Source organism: Phaseolus vulgaris, chromosome 1 (assembly GCF_051622355.1).
Source record: "Phaseolus vulgaris cultivar YP4 chromosome 1, ASM5162235v1, whole genome shotgun sequence".
NCBI lineage: Eukaryota > Viridiplantae > Streptophyta > Magnoliopsida > Fabales > Fabaceae > Phaseolus > Phaseolus vulgaris.
The window spans coordinates 48,520,564-48,542,736 of NC_143498.1; the positions used below are offsets into that span (position 1 = coordinate 48,520,564).

General features: G+C 34.4%; 2 protein-coding genes across 11 annotated transcripts; both read right to left on the reverse strand.

Moving 5' to 3' along the window:
* Positions 1-1,513: 1,513 nt before the first annotated feature.
* On the reverse strand, positions 1,514-13,896 carry LOC137814550 (ubiquitin-protein ligase). Of its 9 annotated transcripts, none has more exons than XM_090304662.1 (19): positions 13,570-13,896; positions 13,408-13,458; positions 13,172-13,292; positions 12,886-13,027; positions 12,702-12,751; positions 11,100-11,188; positions 10,915-11,020; positions 8,970-9,085; positions 8,795-8,885; positions 6,783-7,344; positions 6,406-6,684; positions 5,679-5,824; positions 4,740-5,087; positions 4,093-4,336; positions 3,666-3,721; positions 2,981-3,061; positions 2,474-2,518; positions 2,309-2,377; positions 1,514-1,948 (listed from the first exon to the last, which is right to left on the reverse strand). In XM_090304662.1, the coding sequence occupies exons 8-19, from the start codon at positions 8,993-8,995 to the stop codon at positions 1,886-1,888; spliced, it is 2,010 nt and encodes a 669-aa protein (XP_090160788.1). In that variant the 5' UTR covers positions 8,996-9,085; positions 10,915-11,020; positions 11,100-11,188; positions 12,702-12,751; positions 12,886-13,027; positions 13,172-13,292; positions 13,408-13,458; positions 13,570-13,896; the 3' UTR covers positions 1,514-1,885. The 9 variants fall into 9 exon arrangements, with proteins under 9 accessions (XP_090160788.1, XP_090160787.1, XP_090160782.1 ...); XM_090304661.1 differs by having other exon boundaries at positions 1,514-1,960; XM_090304656.1 differs by having other exon boundaries at positions 1,514-2,036.
* A 1,437-nt stretch (positions 13,897-15,333) lies between these two features.
* Positions 15,334-20,597, reverse strand: LOC137814551 (Protein kinase superfamily protein). Of its 2 annotated transcripts, none has more exons than XM_068617355.2 (3): positions 20,176-20,597; positions 17,271-19,279; positions 15,334-16,304 (listed from the first exon to the last, which is right to left on the reverse strand). In XM_068617355.2, exons 2-3 carry the CDS (start codon positions 19,043-19,045, stop codon positions 15,461-15,463), a joined length of 2,619 nt encoding a protein of 872 aa, XP_068473456.2. In that variant the 5' UTR covers positions 19,046-19,279; positions 20,176-20,597; the 3' UTR covers positions 15,334-15,460. The 2 variants fall into 2 exon arrangements, with proteins under 2 accessions (XP_068473456.2, XP_068473457.2); XM_068617356.2 differs by having other exon boundaries at positions 17,271-19,282; positions 20,176-20,595.
* Positions 20,598-22,173: the final 1,576 nt, after the last annotated feature.

Sequence of the window (22,173 nt, forward strand, 5' to 3'; positions counted from 1 at the left end):
TTGGACTAGAGAAGTTAGGAACTGAAAATCAGGCATGCAAGTTTATTTTGGGAAGAGAAACAAATCCCGGAGCTAGATTTTATTTGCTGGTTTTGGGTTTTTGGGCTCCTTAAAGAAACATTAATTTTAAATGTCACTTGCACCTCAAAGAATTCGCGTTAATCTCTCCACGGTGGAACCTGGGATGTGGTAATAATAATGATGAGATTTCATCTTAAACTAATATTAGATGAATTAGAAGCTCTAACGTCATGTTGGATTTCATTCTAAAATTAAAATTAATTAGTAAAATTGTCTAAAAGATATATAAGTAGCATTTAATAATTGAGATAGAAGTGATAAGACTTCCCAACAATAAATAAGAGTTGTAAAATAAATAATTTTTTTTTTTAAAACCATATAAAAAATTTAAGTATTTTGTTGGCTCAACTGATAATTTAATACTTTGATTTACAATAAAATTATAGACTTAGTCAAATTATGTAAATAAAATGTTAAGTGACTTAAGATATTTATGTTACCATAAATAACTTTTATTAAACACTTACTTTTAAAATGAGTCAAATTTTACATGTTAAAATAATAATTTTAATTTTCTTTTCTCTTTTATCAAACCCGTAGGTTATGCAAAGAGACAGAAACTTACTAAATAATCGATTTGAAATACAAACTTCTTAAGTATTACATTTTGTGGACAGCCCATACACCTACATCTACTTTACTTGATGACAATTTCTTCCTGCACCATATCAATTCTAACTTGCACCCTATATTTTTTAAAATTTTCAAAATTATCCTTATTCCGAATTTTAAAATTCAGAATAGTAAATATAATTAAAAAATTAAAAATGCAGAATAAAAATTTCCAAAATTCAAAATATGTTTCGAATATATAAATCTAGAATATTTCTGGATAAAAGGTTGTGGAAGTTAATTTTTATTTACACCTTTTTTATTTAAGGTTATTTTTTTATTTTAGAGGAATATTTTTATCATTTTCAATAAGAGATTACGTGCATGTTGGAACTGATATGGTGCAGGGAGCATTTGCCCTACTTGATAATAAATAATAATGATTTTTTCTTTCAACACCTCAATAATTACTAACTGCAACCAATAATAGAAGAAGAGAGAGAGAAAAAGAGAAAGTTATTCTAAAAATTATCATTTGTACTTTGGAAAGTTTATTCTAAAAGTGATGTTCCAAATAAAAAACTTGTTCTATAACATTTTTATGTGTTTGAAGAGCTTATGTAAAATCCTATTTCAAGAATTCTGTTGTGAAAATTTTTGTTTCAGAAATAATGTTTCAGATATTCCAAAAATAATATGTTTCAGATATTCCAAAAATAATGTTATAGAAATTCCAGAAAATTGTTCTGAAATATTTCCGAAACATATAATTTAAAAGTCACTTTTTCAAAGGATAGTAAGAGGATGCAGTTAGACATCATGGGGGTTGTAGGAAGAAAATTCCAATAATAAAGGAATAAATATGAGGACAGTTCGAAGATTAAAGAAACTCACTGAAAATGTTTTTTTTTAAATTATCTTCAGATCAATAAAAAACAAACATGCAAGTAAATAATTTTGAAGACGCTTTGCTCAAAAAATTAAAACAAATGAGAGAAACATAACAAGGACAGTTATCTCTCACACAACATAACCATCGTTTTGCCTCTTGTTTTACTAATTAACTAACAAATGACGATCTTCTTTTTAGCGTCACAAGTGACCATCTTAATCACTAAGCATTTTACTTCCTGCCACCAAACCACTTGTTTAAAAACTAACTAATCATCTTCGAGAAAAGGATGATGATACCCCTCACAAATTAATGCCCAGACATGTATTTACTAAAGTCTTTCCTTCACCACTGTTCTGATTAGATCTCTGTTGTTCCACACGAGCACCAGCGTTTCGATATGCACGGATCTACTGCGAGCCCCTGAGGTAGACGCTGGGAGATTAAATGCACATTTTTTAGATTTGCATCTAGCTATGTTTAAGGTACTCAAAGAGTATCTGCCTGCATACTGCAGCACATAAAAAAAATCCCTTGGTTAAATCATATACTTCAGTCAATCGTGCCCTTGTAGATGTACCGGCCCTTATAATGACTGGCTCAAATTTACCACTCAATATAAATTGTATCACAAAATGGAACTCTGAATGGATGAGAAATGAGAGGATGAATTACAGCCACTAGACTTGCACATCTATAATAATTCTCCATAGATTATGATGACAACTCAAGAACTGGTAAAATAACTAGTTATAGCATAGGAACGGTGCTGCAATGACTTACATTTGGAATGTCAAAATCACCTTCCCTTGCATCGCATATATCCAGTGACAATTTTCGAAGCAATGGCATCTGTTAGTTATGATAGAATATACAACATCTAATATTAATTTCGTCACATTTGCAAAATACAAAATAATAAATAAACACGTAAAAGCAAAGTGCAACCTCTGAAGTAGCATAACAAACGAAGTTTCTGCATAGCCCAGGGCCCTGCATAGTAGATTACAGTTTCAATTTTCAATATATGATCTCCAGAGGGATTCATAAAGCAGATGTTAGCTTCTTCTTTTTAGAAAGCTGGGTGAAAAGCTGATAATTAAGATCTTTAACATAATTTAGTATTATCTTCAACAGTCAAAGACGCATAAGTATATTTCATACTTCAGATGCGTAATAAAAGGTGTCTCAGCAGAAAGAATGGCATGTGTGTTTCCAATTGTACTTATAATCTTATATGTGCAGTCCTTATTTGATCATCAGAAAGAATCAAGATTCACATAATCACCAATCGGAATGTTGAGGCCTTAAAAATAGAAACAGAGAATATTGCTGGAAGAATAATGTGTACACCAATCAGTAAATTGACAACAGGGCTCTCAAATACCATGTCTTGGAGTATAAAATGCCCCATTTCATTTTAGTAAAAAAAAATTTAATGTATAGAAAGCTCACATTATGTCTCAGCAGGATATCTTCAAGAGCTTTGCAGTCAAGAAGAGCAGAAGCCCCATTAGCTGTTACTTCTCCACAGTCCTAAAAATCAAGCATACTTGCAATTAAAATCTACTTACAGAAACCTAGAGGGTAGGTAGTATGTTAAAGTTTTAGAACCAAAAATCTCATTGTTGAGACATTAGCATCAGTTATCTTTATTATTATTCTGTAGATAGCTGTACTACAGTTGTACTATTATTGTTATTCTTTCCTGTCTCTGTTAAATGCAATACAAAGGTAAGGACTCTCTTTCCATGCCACTTCTCTCTTCCTCATACTCATGAACAATGTGGGAACTATGATCATATGCATCCTCTAAACAATAAGTATTTGATGTGTAAAAAAAAAAAGTAATAATTGCCATATCACAGGAATAGTACTCAGTTTCCACATCAAATTCAGCAGAACAACTTTGAGCTCCCAATAATGGGAGATCGATTTCTTCTTTCACTTCCCAGCAGAAAACTATTCATTCTTACAAAATTTCTCTAGGCCAGGAGATGACAGCTGCAAGACACACATATTGCTCGGTTTCCAGGACACTCATAAAGCCAACATATTCATATTACGTAAAAAAAGGTCTGCGTATAAAAATGTTATAGCCATGTCAGAGATAATTCTAAGTGTTTCTAAATTAACAAACCTCTAAATGGATAGAAACCAAGCCTGGCCATCCACACGAAATTATCGGTAGAGAGTCTGCAATGAGAAATAGCATTGAGTCATTGACAAACATACAAGTGATTACCAGTTAATTAAATTAGCAGTGGTCAACCACTCTGCTATAACTTAATTTGTACAAGACAAAATTCACCAAATTGTTATATTGTCCCCTCCCTCCTTTAATCTTTCTTTTTCTTTGTTTCTATTGTTACCGACCACCATAGAATTCTAAGTAGCAATTTACAACAAAACAATCAGCAGAATGGCGAACAGAGGATGTTCCTGTTTGCAATATTATATAGAGGGTTCAACTTCCTCAAATTAGAGCCATACGATAATGATACAAAATCATGTGCTATGAATTAAGCCAGGTGCCCCTAATAATCATTGCGCTATTTAATCCTAACCTGCGTCAAGAAGAGAACACCCTAGCAATGAAAGCTCAGCCAAATTTCTGCAGTTTTGAGTTAGAACAACCAAATCATCATTCGTCATCCATGGGGTTACTCTTTCAAGCCTCAGCTTTCTAAGATTTTGCATCGGGAATTTGAAGCTTGACATGGATATATCACCAAAACAATAGCACATAGCTAATACTTGCAAGTTTTTCAAGGATGCAACAAAGTTCATCACAATTATATCAGATATGACCTGTAAAAGAACCAAAAGAAAAGCAAACAAAATTTTAGAAATGTGATATACAGCATCTAAGAAATGAAAGCCCAACTATACATAGAGTAAAGTATATTAGTCAATGTAAGACACACACATCTCCTATACATTGATACAATAAGAATCAGAAAGACAACATTTTAGCTATAACCGATGAAACTAATTCAAGGTGAAAACCTTGACTCGTCGTGAAATGCTTGAAGGAGGAAATAATGATGGAACTTCATGGAGTGTAGATGCCAAATGAAAAGTTTAACCACTAAATTAGCTAAAGGAAACAGTTTCTCCGCTGTTTTTCGAAACTTTGATCAATTGAAATAATTTTTCTATATTCTTTAGGGAGCAATAAAGAACCTCAAATATCAGGAAAGATGATCATCACCTGAAAATGAAGGATTATTGTTTCTAGCAAGGGACAGATTGCAGGTAACCGTTTCAAAGCATCTTCACCTAGCATTCCACCTAAACCTATATTGATGGCCTTTAATGACATCAGTGCAGGTTCCAGAGAAATGAAAGAGAAGGAAGAAAAGCCCCACCCAAACTCAATCTCTTCCAATCTATACATTTTTCCTAACTCAGCGTGTAGTTTTTCATGCAAAGAGGGAAAATCAGATTCTCTTTTTTCAGCACAATTGTCTCCAGGAAACAAATTTCGACAGTCTCTTGCTTTCAGACACTTTAAACTTGGATTTCCTTGAATAACATAAGCTAATGCAGCCCTAGAAATCTGCAATTTCACAAAATAAAAAATTGTCACTGTAACACAATAAAAAATTGTCACAGTAACACAATAAAAAATTGTCACAGTAACACAAAATGACCCTGAATATATCAAGTAAATTTTCTTGGGGAATGTTGTATGATATAATAGTAGATTATTGTACAATGATATGCATAAAATATATCAGTTATGCACACAATATTATTTGTACACAAGGATAATTGAATGAATAACGAGAAAATTTGAAGCAAGCACAAAGGTTTATAATGTTTATGTAGTAAATGCATCCGAAACAACAGTTAGAATTCAACATGAGAAGGATATAACTTGTTTATTAGCCAATGTTTATACAATTAAAGGAGGCATATACATATGCATCATGCGTGGTTATTTTAGGTTGAAACTGGCCCAGCAAGTCTTGACTACCATCTACAGACCGAAATAAACTTGCTGTTGTACATTAGAATGGAGCAAGCAAGCATTCACCTTAAACTTCAACTAACATTAAAGTTTCAGTAAAATAATATCAGCAACTTCTATTGCCAACTGCAAAGATAAAGACAAAGCATGCAAGTTTCCATAAACTTGACAACAAACCTTTGTATTTGAAATATCAAGCATCTCCAAGGAAGAACCTACATAGTTATACAGTGCCTGGTCAATCAGGTCAGTTCCTCTCAGGCATAAACTCTTCAAAACTTGTGTTTGAGACATAAGCTCTATTAGAGATGACTTAGAAACACCTACAAAACAACGATTTATCATTTTTTTTAATGTAAAACTGAAATTTATAAAAATGTACAACACTCTTCTCACAACAACAGTACTGGGTCCTGTACAAGCTGTTTTCAATTATAAAGCATGATTTGGTCTCCTATTACATACATTTTATTTAAACAATAAATGATTCATGAGGTCATCACTAAAGGGACTTCTTTTACCATAAAAGTTAGACAAAAGCTTGGAAATAAAGCAAAAAATTGGTGGACTGAACACCTAGCATATGAAGAGGTCATAAGGGTGATCCAAAGCAATAGTAGCATAATTGTAACCTAACTAATGTATGCCTGTATCAAAATCAAATACATACATCAAGGGAAATCTGGGTTTTTCACACAAATAAAAGGTTTAACCATTATCATTTATCACTCCATCGTTCCGTTCACATAAAACTTTATCCAAGTCACACAATGCCCTAGCTTCTTAGGAATGTCAAAAACATCTGCAGCCAGTTTTAAGTGAATTTCTTGAAATTTTATGAGTCAAGCATTTCCAGATTCCTGGAAGTTGACTCAAATAAACTAAGAAAAGGAATACAACTTACCCTGGCAGCCACCAATATGCAATGTTTCAAAATTAGACACCGCTGAATTCAAACGCTTATCTCTAGAATGCAGAGAGATGTTGCCACTATCAGAAATAGCTGAGCAAAGAGCTTGAACTGAATTTACCCCAAATGAAGTATCACAAACCACAATTGAATTAAGTTTTTTACTCGTGGATATGAGATCTGATATGCCAATATCAGTGACAGAAATGCATCCTTTAATATTCAGGTGACACAATGAAACACATAATTTGGAGATGTACTGGAGGCCCAAATCTGTCAGGAAAAATAATTAACATAACTTAACATGGATAAAAACATAAACTACAAAAAAAAAAATCAAAATGAATCTTTTCACCAGAAAAACCTCCTACCACTGACATCAGTTCTTCCTTCCAATGTGAGCTTTGTAACATTAGAAAGAGGAGGTCCAAATTCATTAAATAACATGATTTGCACTGCTTGATATTTAACACTCGAAGTCTTCTCTGGTATTGGTTGTATCTCAGCAGGACTAGAGGATAAAACTGTAACTGATGCTGGTATCAGTGGGGTAATATCAACAGTCAAGTCAATTTCAGAAACCAAGGGACATTTCTCCAATAATTGAAGGAAACTGATTGTCCCAATATTCAAAAGATAACCTGCTTTCAATGTTCTTAAAGAAGGAAAGGACTTGCGGAAGCAATCAACAGCATGTTCAACACACAATTTTTGACACTTAGACATATCCACCTCCTGAACTGCTTCAAAGCTCAAGGTTTCTTCTGACAGATTTTGGGGGAACACCCATTTATCTCTTACAGGATGTTCACAATTAATAAATAAATTTTCTATAATCTTCTTTTGCATGGGAACTGTTAAATATGATTGAGGGATGAGTGACAGACGAAGTATGGTAGATGTTATTTGCGGGCAACCAGAAAGGTCCATTTTCTGCATGCAATGGAAATTCATGTTACAAAAGCATGATATCATTCCTAATATAACATCACAGACTCCATGCAAACATCTATAAGACAATTTGGCTCAGATATTAAGGGCCTGTTTGGACAAGCTTCTCTATAAGAACATCTAGTCTAGGAGAGAAAAATATTAAGAAAAAAATGAAATTGACTTATCCATAAGCTAAAACTAGCTTAGGAACAAATTAAAAATAAAAATTTAGAGAAGTTATATGAGAGAGCCTCCATAAATTAGATTATACACAAGTTAATTTTTACTTATGAAGATGTCAATTTCCTTTTTTTTCTTCATATTTTTCTCTCCTAAAAATCTTTATGAAGAAATCATCCAAACGGGCCTAAGATAACATGATGCATTTGAATAGCACTTGCAAATACTGAAACCATAAATCAGAAGGAACCAATCATAACTAACAAAACATTGACTTGCAAAGTCAAAACATGAAAGTTACACAACAATAATAGTTAAATGCCTATCTGGTCAAGTAATAACTTCATCATGTTCAATTTGTACTTTTTTCCATACCATCAAAAGAAATAAATGATAGTTTCTATGAAGTATTGACTTTAACACTGACACCAAATATGTCACTAACACAGGAACGCAAATAATGCTAAAATATAGGACATTGTGATACCACACATATATACACATGTTGAGAATCAAATTAAAAAAATTATAATTCACCTTATAAAAATAAAGTTAAGATTCATAACTTTCATATGAAAATAACCTTCACAAAAAGAATACTAAGATAGGAGGGAGTGAGAAGTCATTTTTCAATGCAGTCTTTAAAAAAAAATCCTAAGACGAGAAGATGAAACATATCTCTTACAACAAGTTAGGTCCTACAATAATGAGCCTAAAAAAATGCTATAATAGGAGGCATCTTTTAGTTTTTTCAAAAGTAAAAGATCTAGTCTAGAGTTGGTGACCTTCTTCGTAATCATTGAAAAACAGTCTCATAGTTCTAGTTCAAGTGACAAATAAGCTAAATAGTTTTTTTGTTATTTAGAAATTAGACATTGCGAAGGTGTGTCCAACTCATGTCAAGAGCATGTCGTGTCAGTGAGGTGTCGGACATGCAACATGCCCCTCATTTTCTGTGTCAATGATCCTTGGTTTGTATCATCTTTGACATATATCCTTTGCACTCAAGTTGTATGGGCTATGGAGGGAAATTACCTGTTCATTCTCTAATTCTAGTTAAAAATGATCATAAAGAGGCAATCTTAATTATTAGCCAATAATTATTAAAACAAAATTCATACAAGATAGTAGGCTGTTCTCTTTACTTTTTTTTTTTTTTTTTTTTCTGGTACCATAAACGCAAAGCATTAAAAGCTCATAATCTTAAGCTAAGAAACATAATTATCAAAGCCAAAATAATTGAGTAGCTTTCAAGTATTAGAAGAAGTACCTTTGAATATTCTGTCAACCTAATCCTGAGATGATGCAAGTCACTATACTTGAAAGTATCTAGTGAACCCATAGGAACAATATTCAGTAGTCTGAAAATTGAATCAAGGCTTTCCTCAGCCAGCTGTCTAAAATAAAAAGAGTTTCTTTTTCCTGTTAAACAAATAAAAAATTACCTTACAGCATCTAGGAATTTCTGCATGAAGAATAAAGACTGTTCAGTGCTTCATGTAAAAGCTCAAGAAAATGGTATACCTAGAGCAAACCACAAAGGCAAAAGGCCCACACGAATCTGTAGGAATCAAGATCAAAATGTTATGACATTTAAGCACAGATGATATGGAAGCATATGGCTAAATTGTCATCAACGGCAAAGCAAGAATTCAGGTGCAAAAATATTAAACATATTTTTAAGACCTTGATTGATTCATAATTATTTCTCAAAATAAAGTAGATGATAAAATACTTACACTTGCATCATACTAATGAGAATATAATTACATCATACATGCGGATCAATGTACAAATTAAAGAGCACATTATCCAAAAATCAGCTCAAAAATTTATATATATATATATATATATATATATATATATATATTGTGGGATTACTATGTATAGGTGTGTGGTATTAGAAGAGGAGTATGGAGACATTAGAGCATCATTTTAGAGTAAGCATTGGAGGTGAGAGGCACAGAAAGGAGCATGTTGCAGCATTTGAAACCCCTCAGTTTCTGTAAGTGCTTGTTATTTTCTGTATGCATCGGTAAAAAAATTTACACCAACACAGTCTTCAATATTTGTTACACAATTTTTTATGAGATTAAATTACACCAATCCTCCCTTATTCAAATTACATTACAGGAACGTACAAATCACCTTCTAAAAGTCTGAGTAAATTATAGTAACCAAACACCTATTGAGATTTTGTAAATTTCTCCTAATATCCCTCATTTATGCATCCCTACACCAATTCCCCTTAATTGTTTGAAACACATTACACTGATAACCCTTAATTATTTTAAATACATTATACTGTATGAGGAATGCTATAATGAACAGTGTAAAAGTAGGGAGTTATGTGCAATCTCAAGAAACTACCGGGAGTGCTAGTGTCATTTACTCAGCCTAAATATCTTTGAAAGTTGAATTGAACAATTGTTTAACAATCATATTTTATGAGTATTCCTTCATAGTAAAATATGGTTGTTATCAAGGACAAATCAACCCACGTGATTACCACTACTATGGTCTCTCCCTTCTCCTTGTCTTCCTTTGTACTTGGTCTTCAGTCTCCATCTCAGTCTACGTCACGGTCTTTATCACAGTCACGGGGGGTTAGATTTTTCCTTAGTGTATACACCTATTTATATTACCTGAGTTGGGCTACTATGCATACGGATAGTTCAATCTAGGCCCAACATCTCCTTAATCATGATTCTAGAGTTAATTTACACCTAATTATCGCTAATGAAGTAATTATGCAATAATCCGACAAGTTGATTGACTTGAATGATTACTTGTCAATAGGTCGAGATGCCGACACGTGACATCATAATGGCGGCATGTCGGTATTTAAGACACGGATCGGCATGTCAGACAGTACAGTTATCACTCACTGTTTGACTTTGGCGGTTGTAGGTCTGGAAAATAAAAGAGAGATGGACGTAAGTGTTACTAAAGGTGTAATGATTGGAGTAGTTTCTCTTTTTCCTAAAGAGCCTAAGGGACTTGTCCATCAACTACATTGCCCTATTAGGATTCTTAATGTTTATTATGGTAATTGTGTTGTCGGTTAAGCTTGCACTATTTGTATTTTACCAGTATTTGACCTAGATTAATTAGTGACACGAGGAGAGTGAGGGTTGCATAACATCTCACAATTATTCGGAATAGTACTTTTCCATCTTCTCCTATAATATAAAAAGTAACCATGACCATGAATAGCACATTGTTGACGATATTCTGGTTGCAGCAACATAGTGAAGCAACATCCTTCTGTTTAGAAGATGCAAACAATAGGATTTGGCATGACTATATACACTGGTAATTTTTCCCAAGACTATTTCCATTATAAATTATCCAAGGCCTTTACATCTATAATGAGCCATATAACCTCACTTGTTTCAAAATTCCGTTGCAATTGTCTTCAGTTTTGCTTGGCCTCTCCAAATTTTCCAAGTTACTTTCAAGCCAGAGAAGAAGTGCATCAGAAAGATGCAGTTCACTGTCAAGATACTACAGCATTAGAATCTAAAATTTATGTAGTCTTGAATGAAATCATTTCATGTATAAATCAGTCAAACCTGTCAACAGTCAAATGAGGGTGCTTTACAGAAGATAACAGCAGGTCAAATGGAAGTTTAACAAAAAAATTGCTATGCTTTGCCCACATCTGTGAAACAAGAAAAGTAAAAATATATATATAAAAAACATCTAAGAATTAAAAAAAATGAACAAAAAATTAAGCTTAGAAAAAGCACAGTATATATATATATATATATGTTTGTATCCCCTGACTACTTTTAAAGCATAACAAAGCATCTACTGTATCAGTTACAGATTCCATAACTAAGAAAAGAAGTAAACCCAACTGATATATGAAAATTGAAATTTCCAAAAGCATCAGGAGAACATGCATAAATATGTGAACTAGGGGAGCTGAAAAGTTTGTATTCGTAGTCTTGTATTTAAGTATTTTTTAGACAGGCTCGCCAAAGCCAATATTGGAGACGCTCATCCAGATTCTAGGTAGAAAGTCTTTAATTCTTCACTGTTTATCCAAGCAGAATTAATATCAATAAAATAATTTCTTGCTTCCTTATTTTAATTTTCCTTTTCTCTCCTTAACTAGCAAGGATAGAGGATCCATACAAACATCCTTTTTTATATCACTGTATGTACCTACACAATAATATAAAATTCATAGTTATAAACCATGAATAGTGGCCCAGAGCAACCAACCACAGAAATGCTACAACACGATAGCAGATAGCAGGGCGGTCACAACACCAAAGATTATTAATATAAACTAAATAATTTAGGCAAATGCTTTTAGGGCACTAGTTAAGAAATTAAGAAGGAAAGTATTTTTATTAAGATGAAGAGAAATGTGCTCCTATATGACTTTTTAATGCGCTCTCAGGTGATTTTTAATTCCTCGACTAGTGCCCCTAGGTTAGGAGACTGGTTAGCAAGACCCAATAATTTATACTACACACAAATAAACACCTAAAAGTAAAGAGTAACCCAAATTAAAGATAATAAATAACGATGAGGATGCAAATTAACTACCGACTACATGAACTTCAAATTGTATCTACCCAACAAACTAGCAAAAGAAACCAGCTCACTTGAAATATACAGACGTAAGTGGGTTATTGCCTTTCGTATCCCCTTTTATCTTTTATCCTAATGAAAATAGTATCAATTATCAGAACTTTAGCAATCGAAGTTCACTTTTAATAACCTCACACAAATACAAGATATTGCTCTCAAGTCTGAACAGTGCAATATAAACAAATGAAACTTGATGACACCATATCATGAGGACACAAAGTAAATAACACACACAAGACAAAACACAAAGCATTATATAAAGGGTATAGATGTCACTTCAATTCTCAGTGATATCTTGCTTTTGGAATCCACATACCCTGGAAAATCAACTCTAACGAAATTGTCACCAAAGGATACAAATGTAAAAATGTATGAAGACTTGGACATGCATTTCAGCATTATCAAGAGTCCAATCAAAATCAATAGATATGTAAATGCACCTCACAAGATTTATTTTATGGGCAGGCAAAGACACAACAATGCATTATTAACAATTCAACAACCATTTCAAAGCTTGAGATAGCTGTTTATTGCACACACAAGCTCTAGCGAAAGAGTTGAGTACATACAAAATTTCTTGCTAGGTAGCCCATACATAAGTGCAGGACATAGTCGCTTGCTGCAAAAGCAAATCCGTAAAAAAAAGAAAAAAACTGTGAGAACGAACCATGTGATGATATAGCAGAAGTGAAAGAGAGAAAAAAAATCAGACGAGCAAGTTAATCATTGCCAGCAAAAAAAATAACATTTTACCGCGATCTGAACCAAATTTCCAAATTTGGATCAAGTCCTCCATTTTTATTTGAGTAGATTGAAATCCTTCGGGTGAGAGCACCTCAGAAAGCCACACCTCACACTTCAAGAGAAGTGACTCCACTCCAAAATAAAGCGCACCCTAAGACATACAACAAAAACACAAACTGCATCAGCCAACAGACTGTCAAATGGTAAATACATTAGTTACAAAACGCAAAGTTCTCAAATAAAATAAGGAGTCCGCACTGCCTGACCAACAGCTCCATTCCTACCAACAGCATACCTCATAAAGAGGGAAGAAATTATCCAACGTAATATCCAAAACGCAGTCACACATATGCTTAAGAATTTGCAAAAATTCGCTCACATTCCAATTGATAGAGATAGAGCCCAAGCATGATTCACTGCAGGAGTAACAATAAGCACGGTGTATGCATGCAGATTCCCGAGATCAATTTAAAGTAAAAACAACGAAGAGGAAGATAGAAAAACAAAGTGTAAGGTTAACATATTTTGTACCTGAAGTTCCCGCTGAGGAGGCCGCGGAAATACAAAGATTGTTCAATGAGCCTGTTAATCCGCACGCAGAATGAAAACAATTGGAAACTAATCGACACTGGAGGGATAAGCTAAGTGAAATTCAGTTCAATGAGAAAAAGTGTAGGGAGGAAAGTAACGAACCTATTGGGATGTGCCTGAACTTTAATCGTCGGAAAAGTGAGAATCGTTGGGAGATCCCAAGCGAGGATATCGGTTGTGGACACGAGAATCTCATTGTTTAGGGTTTCGGCTGCTTGGATTGAATCGGTGTTAGTACAAACAAGGAAAACGTGGCCACCGTCGTCGTCGTCTGAGACCTCCATTGTAAGAAGAAAGAGACGGCAAGTGAAGTGAAGCGAAGAAAATAAAATGGTAACGTTTTTAGACAATTCGAAGGAGAACTCAAATAATAATAAAAATGCTTTAATGAATAGACATAAAAAAATATCTCTTTATTTTTCTATAACTGATTTGTATGATTTGTTTTTTCATTTATAGACACTACTTAATTCATATTACTAATGGATATAACTATCACATCACATTGAAAATTATACATTTTGAGCATGAAATATGTCCTTGTATACGCTGACGTGGCTTGGTCTCCCTGATCGAGTTGACCGAGACATACAGGCGTGGTTCGATCTCTCTGACCGAGCTGACCGACACACCATGCACGGCCAGGTCGACCAACATATATAACCATTAACGCTCAAACCAAGGTCAGTGAAGCTAAATTACCATTAAGAATTAGGTAATGTAACCATAAGTGTGATCCACTCAATGAGGTAAGCCTATTAAAATAATATAAATAGCACACATTCCAAGGAATTTACGTTATTATTACTGTACACCCACCCGGGTACCGAAGACTCTTTACTGACTTGAGCGTCGGAGCGCTTTATGCAGGTACCTCCCCATTTGACATTCACCTGAGACTGAGAGACGAAGGAGTAGCACAAAGGTGCGGGAAGGATCCCAGTGAAACCCTAACAATCTGTCCAACCGAAGGAGGAAGACGAAGACTTCAATAGATCTCTAGATCTCATCTCCCTAACAAGAACAAAATCTACCAGACTAGAGAATAAATTTGGTTAGTTTTTTCCGTAAGTATAAGATTAATAAAATGAATCAGAGAAAAGCACGTATGAATATGCGTAGTGAAAATTTCAAATCTCGTTCATTGAGTGACCATTTACATGTAAATTAGTTTTTATATCAGAGAAAGCGAAGCTAAAGAGCAGAATTTTTAATCTGCATAATGCCTAACTAACTGTAACAGATTGATTATTGTTAACGAATACTGCTGATTTTTATGTTTTCCTTCGAGAAGTAATAAAAGTTTATGTTTCTGTGACCCAATATAAAATTAAGTTTAAAGGCTGTGGAATTAGTACTAAACTATTTATTATTGTTCATTGTTAAAGGCTAAAATGCTGTTATGCGATGAACTTGTGGAAAGGAGCCTCCTTCTTAGATTTCTTGGTGTTTTCTGCGGAGAGCACAACGATCCTTATCCTACAGTGGCAAAATCAAAGATTACTTGGCTTATTTTTCATAACCATTCACCGCTAAATTGATACACGCATCTTGAAATGGAGATTTGAAGCTCTACCGCTTATCATTCTTGTAGTAGCTATGATTTGCCTTTTTCAAACCCTGAAGAAAAAACAAAAGTGGTGACTACAAATGTGGCTACGTGCTCTATTCAACGAACTTATATTTTGCTATGCAATTGCATCTCATGACTCATGTTAAAGTGGAAGTGATCCACAACATGGGAATGGGACTATTTATTTTTTGGAATATTTATTCTTCGAGAATGTGATTATTAAACGTCGAGTTGCCATATGACATGAGGCTCCTTCTAGTTCCTAATTCCTAACTTCCTAATGCAAGAAATCATGTTACAAAACATATTCGCAAAAATGCTATTTTAAGGGCTTACAAATAAATTGCATATCGACACCGACAGGGAGCCATAAATGAGAATCCATAACATGAATGCCATTCTTGATAGAAAGCAATGTCTTTAGAACAACTCGAATTCTACACGCTCTCCTACTTTACACTCTAAGTACTTAGCACCCTTAACCTGCGAGTTAATCATGTCTGAAACTCCAAAATCATAATAGTCTGGAAGTTCTGGAGGGACAGTGCAACGAATTAAGGCCCAGTTAAGGCCTTCAAAGAAGGGATGCTGTTTAATCTCAGCAGCCCCTTTCTCTGAACCCAAACGGTTTTCAGGCTCCTTAACCAACAACCCTCTAATCAGATCCTTTGCTTGGAAACTAACAAATGGGTGGTCAGGGAATCTGAGACTCTGCATCACTACGTTGGCCAATGTTTCTTCATTGTTAGAACCTTTAAAGGGTGTTCTACCATACAAAAGTTCATAGAGAAAAACACCAAATGTCCACCAGTCAACTGCAGCTCCATGTCCCTCTTCTTTGATGATCTCAGGAGCCAAGTATTCGTGTGTACCAACAAAGGAGTTTGATCTTGCATCAGTGGGCTCGGCCACCAGCTGTGGCAATGATCTAACCTGGGCAGAAGGATCAGCTTTTAATTTCCTTGTTTTTGCAGCCGCAGGTAGGAATCTTGGGCTGAAGCATGGAACTTGACAAGATGGTTCGATGCAGAATGGTTCGATGCAACTTGATTGCACACTTAGACCAGAAATTTTTGCAGGGTCAACATCAGAAGACGATTTCAGAAGTGTTGGGTTAACAGCACACCTCAGGGACAGATCAAAGTCTGTGAGCATAATGTGGCCATCTTCCCGAACAAGAATGTTTTCCGGTTTCAAATCACGGTAAACAACTCCAAGCATGTGCAAGTACTCCAACGCAAGAAGGACTTCAGCAACATAGAACCTGCACGAGACATGTACGCAAGTTTCAGAAACATTCAATTGATGTTACCACTTCATGCTGTGGAAAGAAACTATTATCATAATGATCAGTAATTCAAACAATATCGCCTTTGTCAACGCTAAAGAAAGAGCAATCAAGAATCGAGGTCCGACTATTGGAATACTACCAGGTTTTAGAAACATGGCATTGAGAAGATGGATATTCAGTAGGTGGATACAAGAGGAAGATCACACTGCTGACTGAAGCATGGGCAAAGGAAATATGTGACACATTGCACAACCAATAGCAAATAGAGAAGATAACAATAAAAGCCTAGCTGGTCAGTAAACCCCAACTCATGGATACGATTTTATTAGTGGGACAATGGGTTGGTTGGTTTTTATTTTAACCATTCAAGTTAAATAAAAAACACAATAAATTATTAAAATCTATTTAACAGAACTTATCCTATTTCTTGTGAACAGGTAAGGATCCAAATCCTTTTATGATCTAACAGTTCCAAACAAAGAATGGATAATTCCCAAGTAATCATCAAGCACAATCAAAGTGAAACAAACTACTGAGTTTATTTCATAACTGTTATGATTTACGAGGGAAATAGATTATACTACTTAAACAGGCTGCAACAGTGCAGAAGCATTGTTAATTAAAGCAGCAACATAAAACGCACAGAATCATATTCAGTATAGTGCCGCAGTAAAGTATATACCATACAGAAGAAACATGTCTAAAACATATTAATACACCAGATAAGGACATATATGCATTACGTAACACGAGAATAATCACAAGAATAATTGAGAAAATTAATTATATTCGTTTATACTAGGAAATACTTGAGCAGTGAGACATCATATCATTTATTGAATGCCTAAGCTTTAGTGGGTGGGTCGTTGCATATAACATCTGACCAAATAGAAAATAAAATCCTAACATATTACTGGACACTTGCTCTTAGTATCTTACCTTGCTGCTGGCTCTGAGAAACATCTACCAAGCTGCTTCTGCCGTAGAACATGAAGATCTCCTCCTGGACAATACTCCATGACGAGACACGATAGATTATCTGATGTAAATTGTGCATACATTGTTGGAAGAAAAGGATGATCCAGGATCCTTAGAATTTCTCTTTCAGTTTGAGCCCTAGGCATTTTCTTTCTCCTTTCCAAAAATTCATTGTCCATGACCTTAATAGCAAACAAGCAGCTTGTGCCAATTAGTTCCGCAAGATATACAGTCCCAATGTCTCCACAACCAAGTTTCTTTAAGAGATTGAAGTGTGTTAAGCTCAAGACTCCATGCTGCATTTGAGCATGTCGTATGGCTTCCCATCTGACATCTTTTGACATGTGAGGCCTAGTGCTACGACTTGAGCCACTTACATTGCTCTCATCACTGGTACTTGTACTACTACTGTACTCACCTTGACTACTTTTAGAACTTTGTGAAAATTCAAGTTGCTCTTTCAACTTGGAGTTCTTGACTTTTGCAACTGTTTTGCTTTTATTACTGCCAGTAGACACCAAACCAAGTTTATTTGAACCAGAGTGCACATTATTCAAGCTTACTCCATTTCCAGGACTGGTAGAGTCCAATGCCACAGCATCTTGGTTTTTTTCTTCACTTGTATTTTCTAAAGCACATCTACATCTCTCACAAATTAGCCTAGGCGTACCAGGAACTAGCTTCTTAACTTCATTGGGCATAGGACCACATAAAGCAGAACCCGAATCCTCCTTTAGTTTCTTCTTAGTCAGAGTTTTGTTCTTGATGACCGATTTAACAGTGCGGGGGGCATGGCGTGGCAGTTTGTTAACTCTGTTGCCATTTACAGAAGTAGATGAAGATTCTATTTGCAACCTACCTTTCTTCCCGTTATTTGACACAAATGCTTTAGTGCCCAACTTTTTAGGGGAAGAAGCATTTTTGGGCACCTCTTCTAGTTTGCTTCCAATTGTATTACGAAGAGAAGATGAAGAGGCAGATGCTTGTTCTTCTGTTTCAACAGGTACCACTCGTTGTGATTGAATTCCAACTTTACTTGATGGGCATGCCAAATCACTTTGTATCAATGAAATCCCAGAATCATACTGAGTAGTAGCAACAGCAATTTCCCGAGACGAATGAATGTTTCGGCTCGACGACGATGCGATTTGGGCAGTTTGATAGGATTGAGAGGTTTTCACCAGTGGAAGGGACTTACTTTTTCCTGGCACAAGAGCTACTTCAATTGGACGCTCTTTGCTTTCAACAGAGGAAGGCCCAGATAGACTAGTTTCAGCTACAACTGAATTGTACAATGTATGTATCTTCCCAACTTCAGATATTCTTGGAGAAGCTGATGACTTTGATAATCGCTTCATAGCGGCCATTTCCGATGCCTTAGATATGCAAAGGTCTCTCAATGCTTGCTTCAAATTGACAGGCCCAGAAGCCCCAACTCTTGGGGACCGAGGAACACCCATTGTAATTGGTTTTTTTAACGCACTTTTCAGTCTAGGACTTGTACCGTCTTGCAGAAGACCCAAATCCCTTGATGAAGACTTAACAGCAATTGATTCAAATAGCTTATTAATATCATCGTCTAGATTATCCTTGTAGCCCAGTTTCAGCGCCGAAAGTTTGTGACTTTTCTCAGACGTGCTACACTCAGAATTGTACTGATAAATCCCAGGAGCCTTCCTTGTATTTAGCTCCTCCCCTGCTTCAACTATTTCACAAGTGCCAGAGAATGAACCCATTACTAGACTAATTATTCAGCTAACGTTACTTTTCCATAATAGAGGTAGCACGTGAACGTTGATTCGCAATGCTCAAATCTCACTACTAACTAGTTCACTTCACATATATCAGACACCATAAGATCACAATTCAAGGAAAGAGAACCCGGCATCCAAACCATTCTTTAGTCAGATCAAAATTGAAGTCTGAATGGTACATCTACTCTGTTTACCAGCTACTTGACATTTGAAACCCTGCTATAAGGGCCGACATTTGGAGGCATCAGCAAACAAAAAACATAAAATGAAAAAAAATGTAATAATAAGTAAGAAAAAGGGAAGAAAACGGAATTGAAAGACAATGCAATATCACACAATGCAACATCTCAATGAGTGTAAGGAAAAATATTACTTAACTTTCCATAATCCCATTATTTTCCCTTCCCCTTCCTCCAACTCCCACAATCCTCCCACCCCACACACACCAAACAAACCCTAAGAAGCAAAAAATCAGAACCAAATAAATATACACTCAAGTAAAGATAAACATAACACTTCTAGTTGCTATTCATAATATGCCCAGGCTGCTACTCCTAACAACAGCCCTTAATGTTTCTTATTGGACCCCAGACTCGAGTAAAAACACTCAAATCGAAGCCCTATGTTGTTATTTAAACCATTAAGAAAGACAACCCCCCTCCAAAAAGAATCGCAACAGAGAAGCATGGTCTTGTTCTCTTATCTTTCTAAAAGTGTTCATGAAACTAATCAATCAACAGATCAGGAGAAATGCAGAGGCAGGCGAGGCCGTGAGGCAGTTTTTTGTTGCTTTTCACAAACACATTACCCTATTACTAAAGAAAGGGGTGGTCCTGTTAACTTAGGATCTATCTCCATCCCCAAAAAATGGTCCCAATACCAAAACTCACCAAAAGAATTAAAAACAAAAAACCAAAACCAACACACACACGCACACGCACACACACAAGTACACGAACTAGAACTAGAAATCCAGTTTTCACAGATTAAAATCCAAAGCAGCTGAAAAGTAAAACAACTCAAACAGCAAAAGAAAAAGGCCGAAATCTGTATAGATGTACGGTATATGAAGACAGTGTTCATCATAGAGGGAGGGAGAGAGAGAGTCGTACATATGCATCCATATTGGTTGGACAAGTGAGAATTCAAAAAGAAACAAATGCGATCGAAAAGAAGCAGTAGCAGCAGCAAGAAGAAGCAAAGGCGAAGATGGAATGGCACATTGACGCAGCAGCTTGAAGCAGTAGAAAGAAAGTGAGAAGCAGAAGAAAAGGAAAAACAAAAACCCTAAGCGGGGATGAAATGGTTGGGGTGGAAAGGTTATAGAGAGAGATGCAGAACAGAACAGAACAGGACGTAGTAATATGCTCTGTTCCGTTTTCAGCAATGGCACTGATTGCTTTGTGCGGACAGGACCCACCCATACATACTACAATAAAATCAAAATTCGAAAGTGTAAATAAATACTGCTACATAAATTCTTCAATTATGAAACCGAAATTGTTGAAAAGACACATGGAAGAATGTACTGTGCAATGCATGAAGGGTATGGTGGGAATTAAATAAAGGATCAAACTTTCCCATCACTCTTTATTTAAATAATATCTCAGTTCTCAGATTTGTCTTTTCCTGCATTTTTATTTCCATCTCAGACACAATAATTCTATTGCTTCAAAATTAAAACAAAACAAAATTCATAGTATCCGATGTTTAGCCCATAATAACTTTATAAAAAAAAACCTATGACTTGTAATTTAGATGTTAATTATTGATGTCGTGAAAACATTGAATACCCCATTGGAGATTGTTTAGTTGAGTTTAAAGAGGTCAACTTTTTATTATGGTCTTCTGGGGTTGAGGTTGTTTAATTCTAACTTTATAATTGTTAATTAATATGAAGTGGCTCCTGATTTGATTTCACACTGGTGGAAAGCCGTAATTTGAAAGAAATGAAATTGCAGTGAAATGAAAAGCTGTAAAGAAGCAGATTTTTCCTTTTCCCAAGGAAAAACTGAATCATAGTGTTAATCATGCTGCTCCCCATCCTATTTTGAATTACTGGTGTTATTGATTACTTTTCACTCCAGATTCCAGAATCTTGAAATTACAAATCACTACTATCATAAATTCTTGAAAACTAAATCAAGTATTTAATATCACAAATACTTGTGAATTTCACTATCAATAGGACTTTCATTTGAGAGAGTTAAAAATAAAATAAAAATTTAATAATAGATATGTAAATCATATTTTTAGGGCTAAAAATACATATTAAGAAATTGAATTCAAAAACTAATATATAAAAATACAATTGAATGAATATTTTTTTAATTTAGAAGCATAGAATTGTTTTAAAAATAATTTGAATAATAAAGTCAGGGTGATGATAACTATACTAGCTAGGTTACTCTTCGCTTTTTAAGGTTGTATTTAGATTAGTGAGGAGATTTGAGAGTCGATTCGGAGTGATTTAAAGAAAAAGTGAAATTGTTTGGATTGATGTAGGTTATAGTAGATTGATGTTTATGAGTGATGTATAATTGTGTGAAAATTTGTGAGTGGTTTGATAGATATAATAAATTTAAAGTAATTATAAGTAATTTAATCTAAAAACTTTAAAAATAAAAATTAATAAATGATAATAAAAATACATATTAATAATTAAATTTTAAATTACTTTTTACTTATTATTTTAATTATTCATTTTATTATAATATAAAAATATATATTAAACATTATACTTATATTTATATTAAAATATAATTTTTATATATAATTAATTTTTAAAAATACCTACTTTCTTCACAAATTTCTTCAAATCATCAAAGAAAATTTGAAAGAACAAAAGGCATTTTTTTTTTTTCTTGTTTTTCCAACTTTCCTTTAATTAGCGTATTTCTTTTCTTTTCTCCTGTATACAAACGGCCCCTAAATATAAAGATAGATTTGTAACATAAAAATTAAAAACTAATTAAAAGCAGAAAATGAGATAATAAAAATTTCACGTCCTTTCTTTACAATTATGCAAAAATTTAAAGTTACTATTAAAAACATATATATAATAAAATAAATAATAATAAAGTATGTACAATCGATTATTATTACCTATT

Coding starts and splice junctions, on each gene's coding strand:
- LOC137814550 (XM_068617352.2), bottom strand. CDS start 13,751: ATGGAGGTCTCAGACGACGACGACGGTGGCCACGTTTTCCTTGTTTGT. Junction 13,293..13,407: donor CTCCTCAGCGGGAACTTCAG/GTACAAAATATG, acceptor TTACTCCTGCAG/TGAATCATGCTTGGGCTCTA. Junction 11,189..12,701: donor GCTACCTAGCAAGAAATTTT/GTATGTACTCAA, acceptor CTTGTTTCACAG/ATGTGGGCAAAGCATAGCAA.
- LOC137814551 (XM_068617355.2), bottom strand. CDS start 19,045: ATGGGTTCATTCTCTGGCACTTGTGAAATAGTTGAAGCAGGGGAGGAG. Junction 16,305..17,270: donor TTCTCAGAGCCAGCAGCAAG/GTAAGATACTAA, acceptor TGTCTCGTGCAG/GTTCTATGTTGCTGAAGTCC.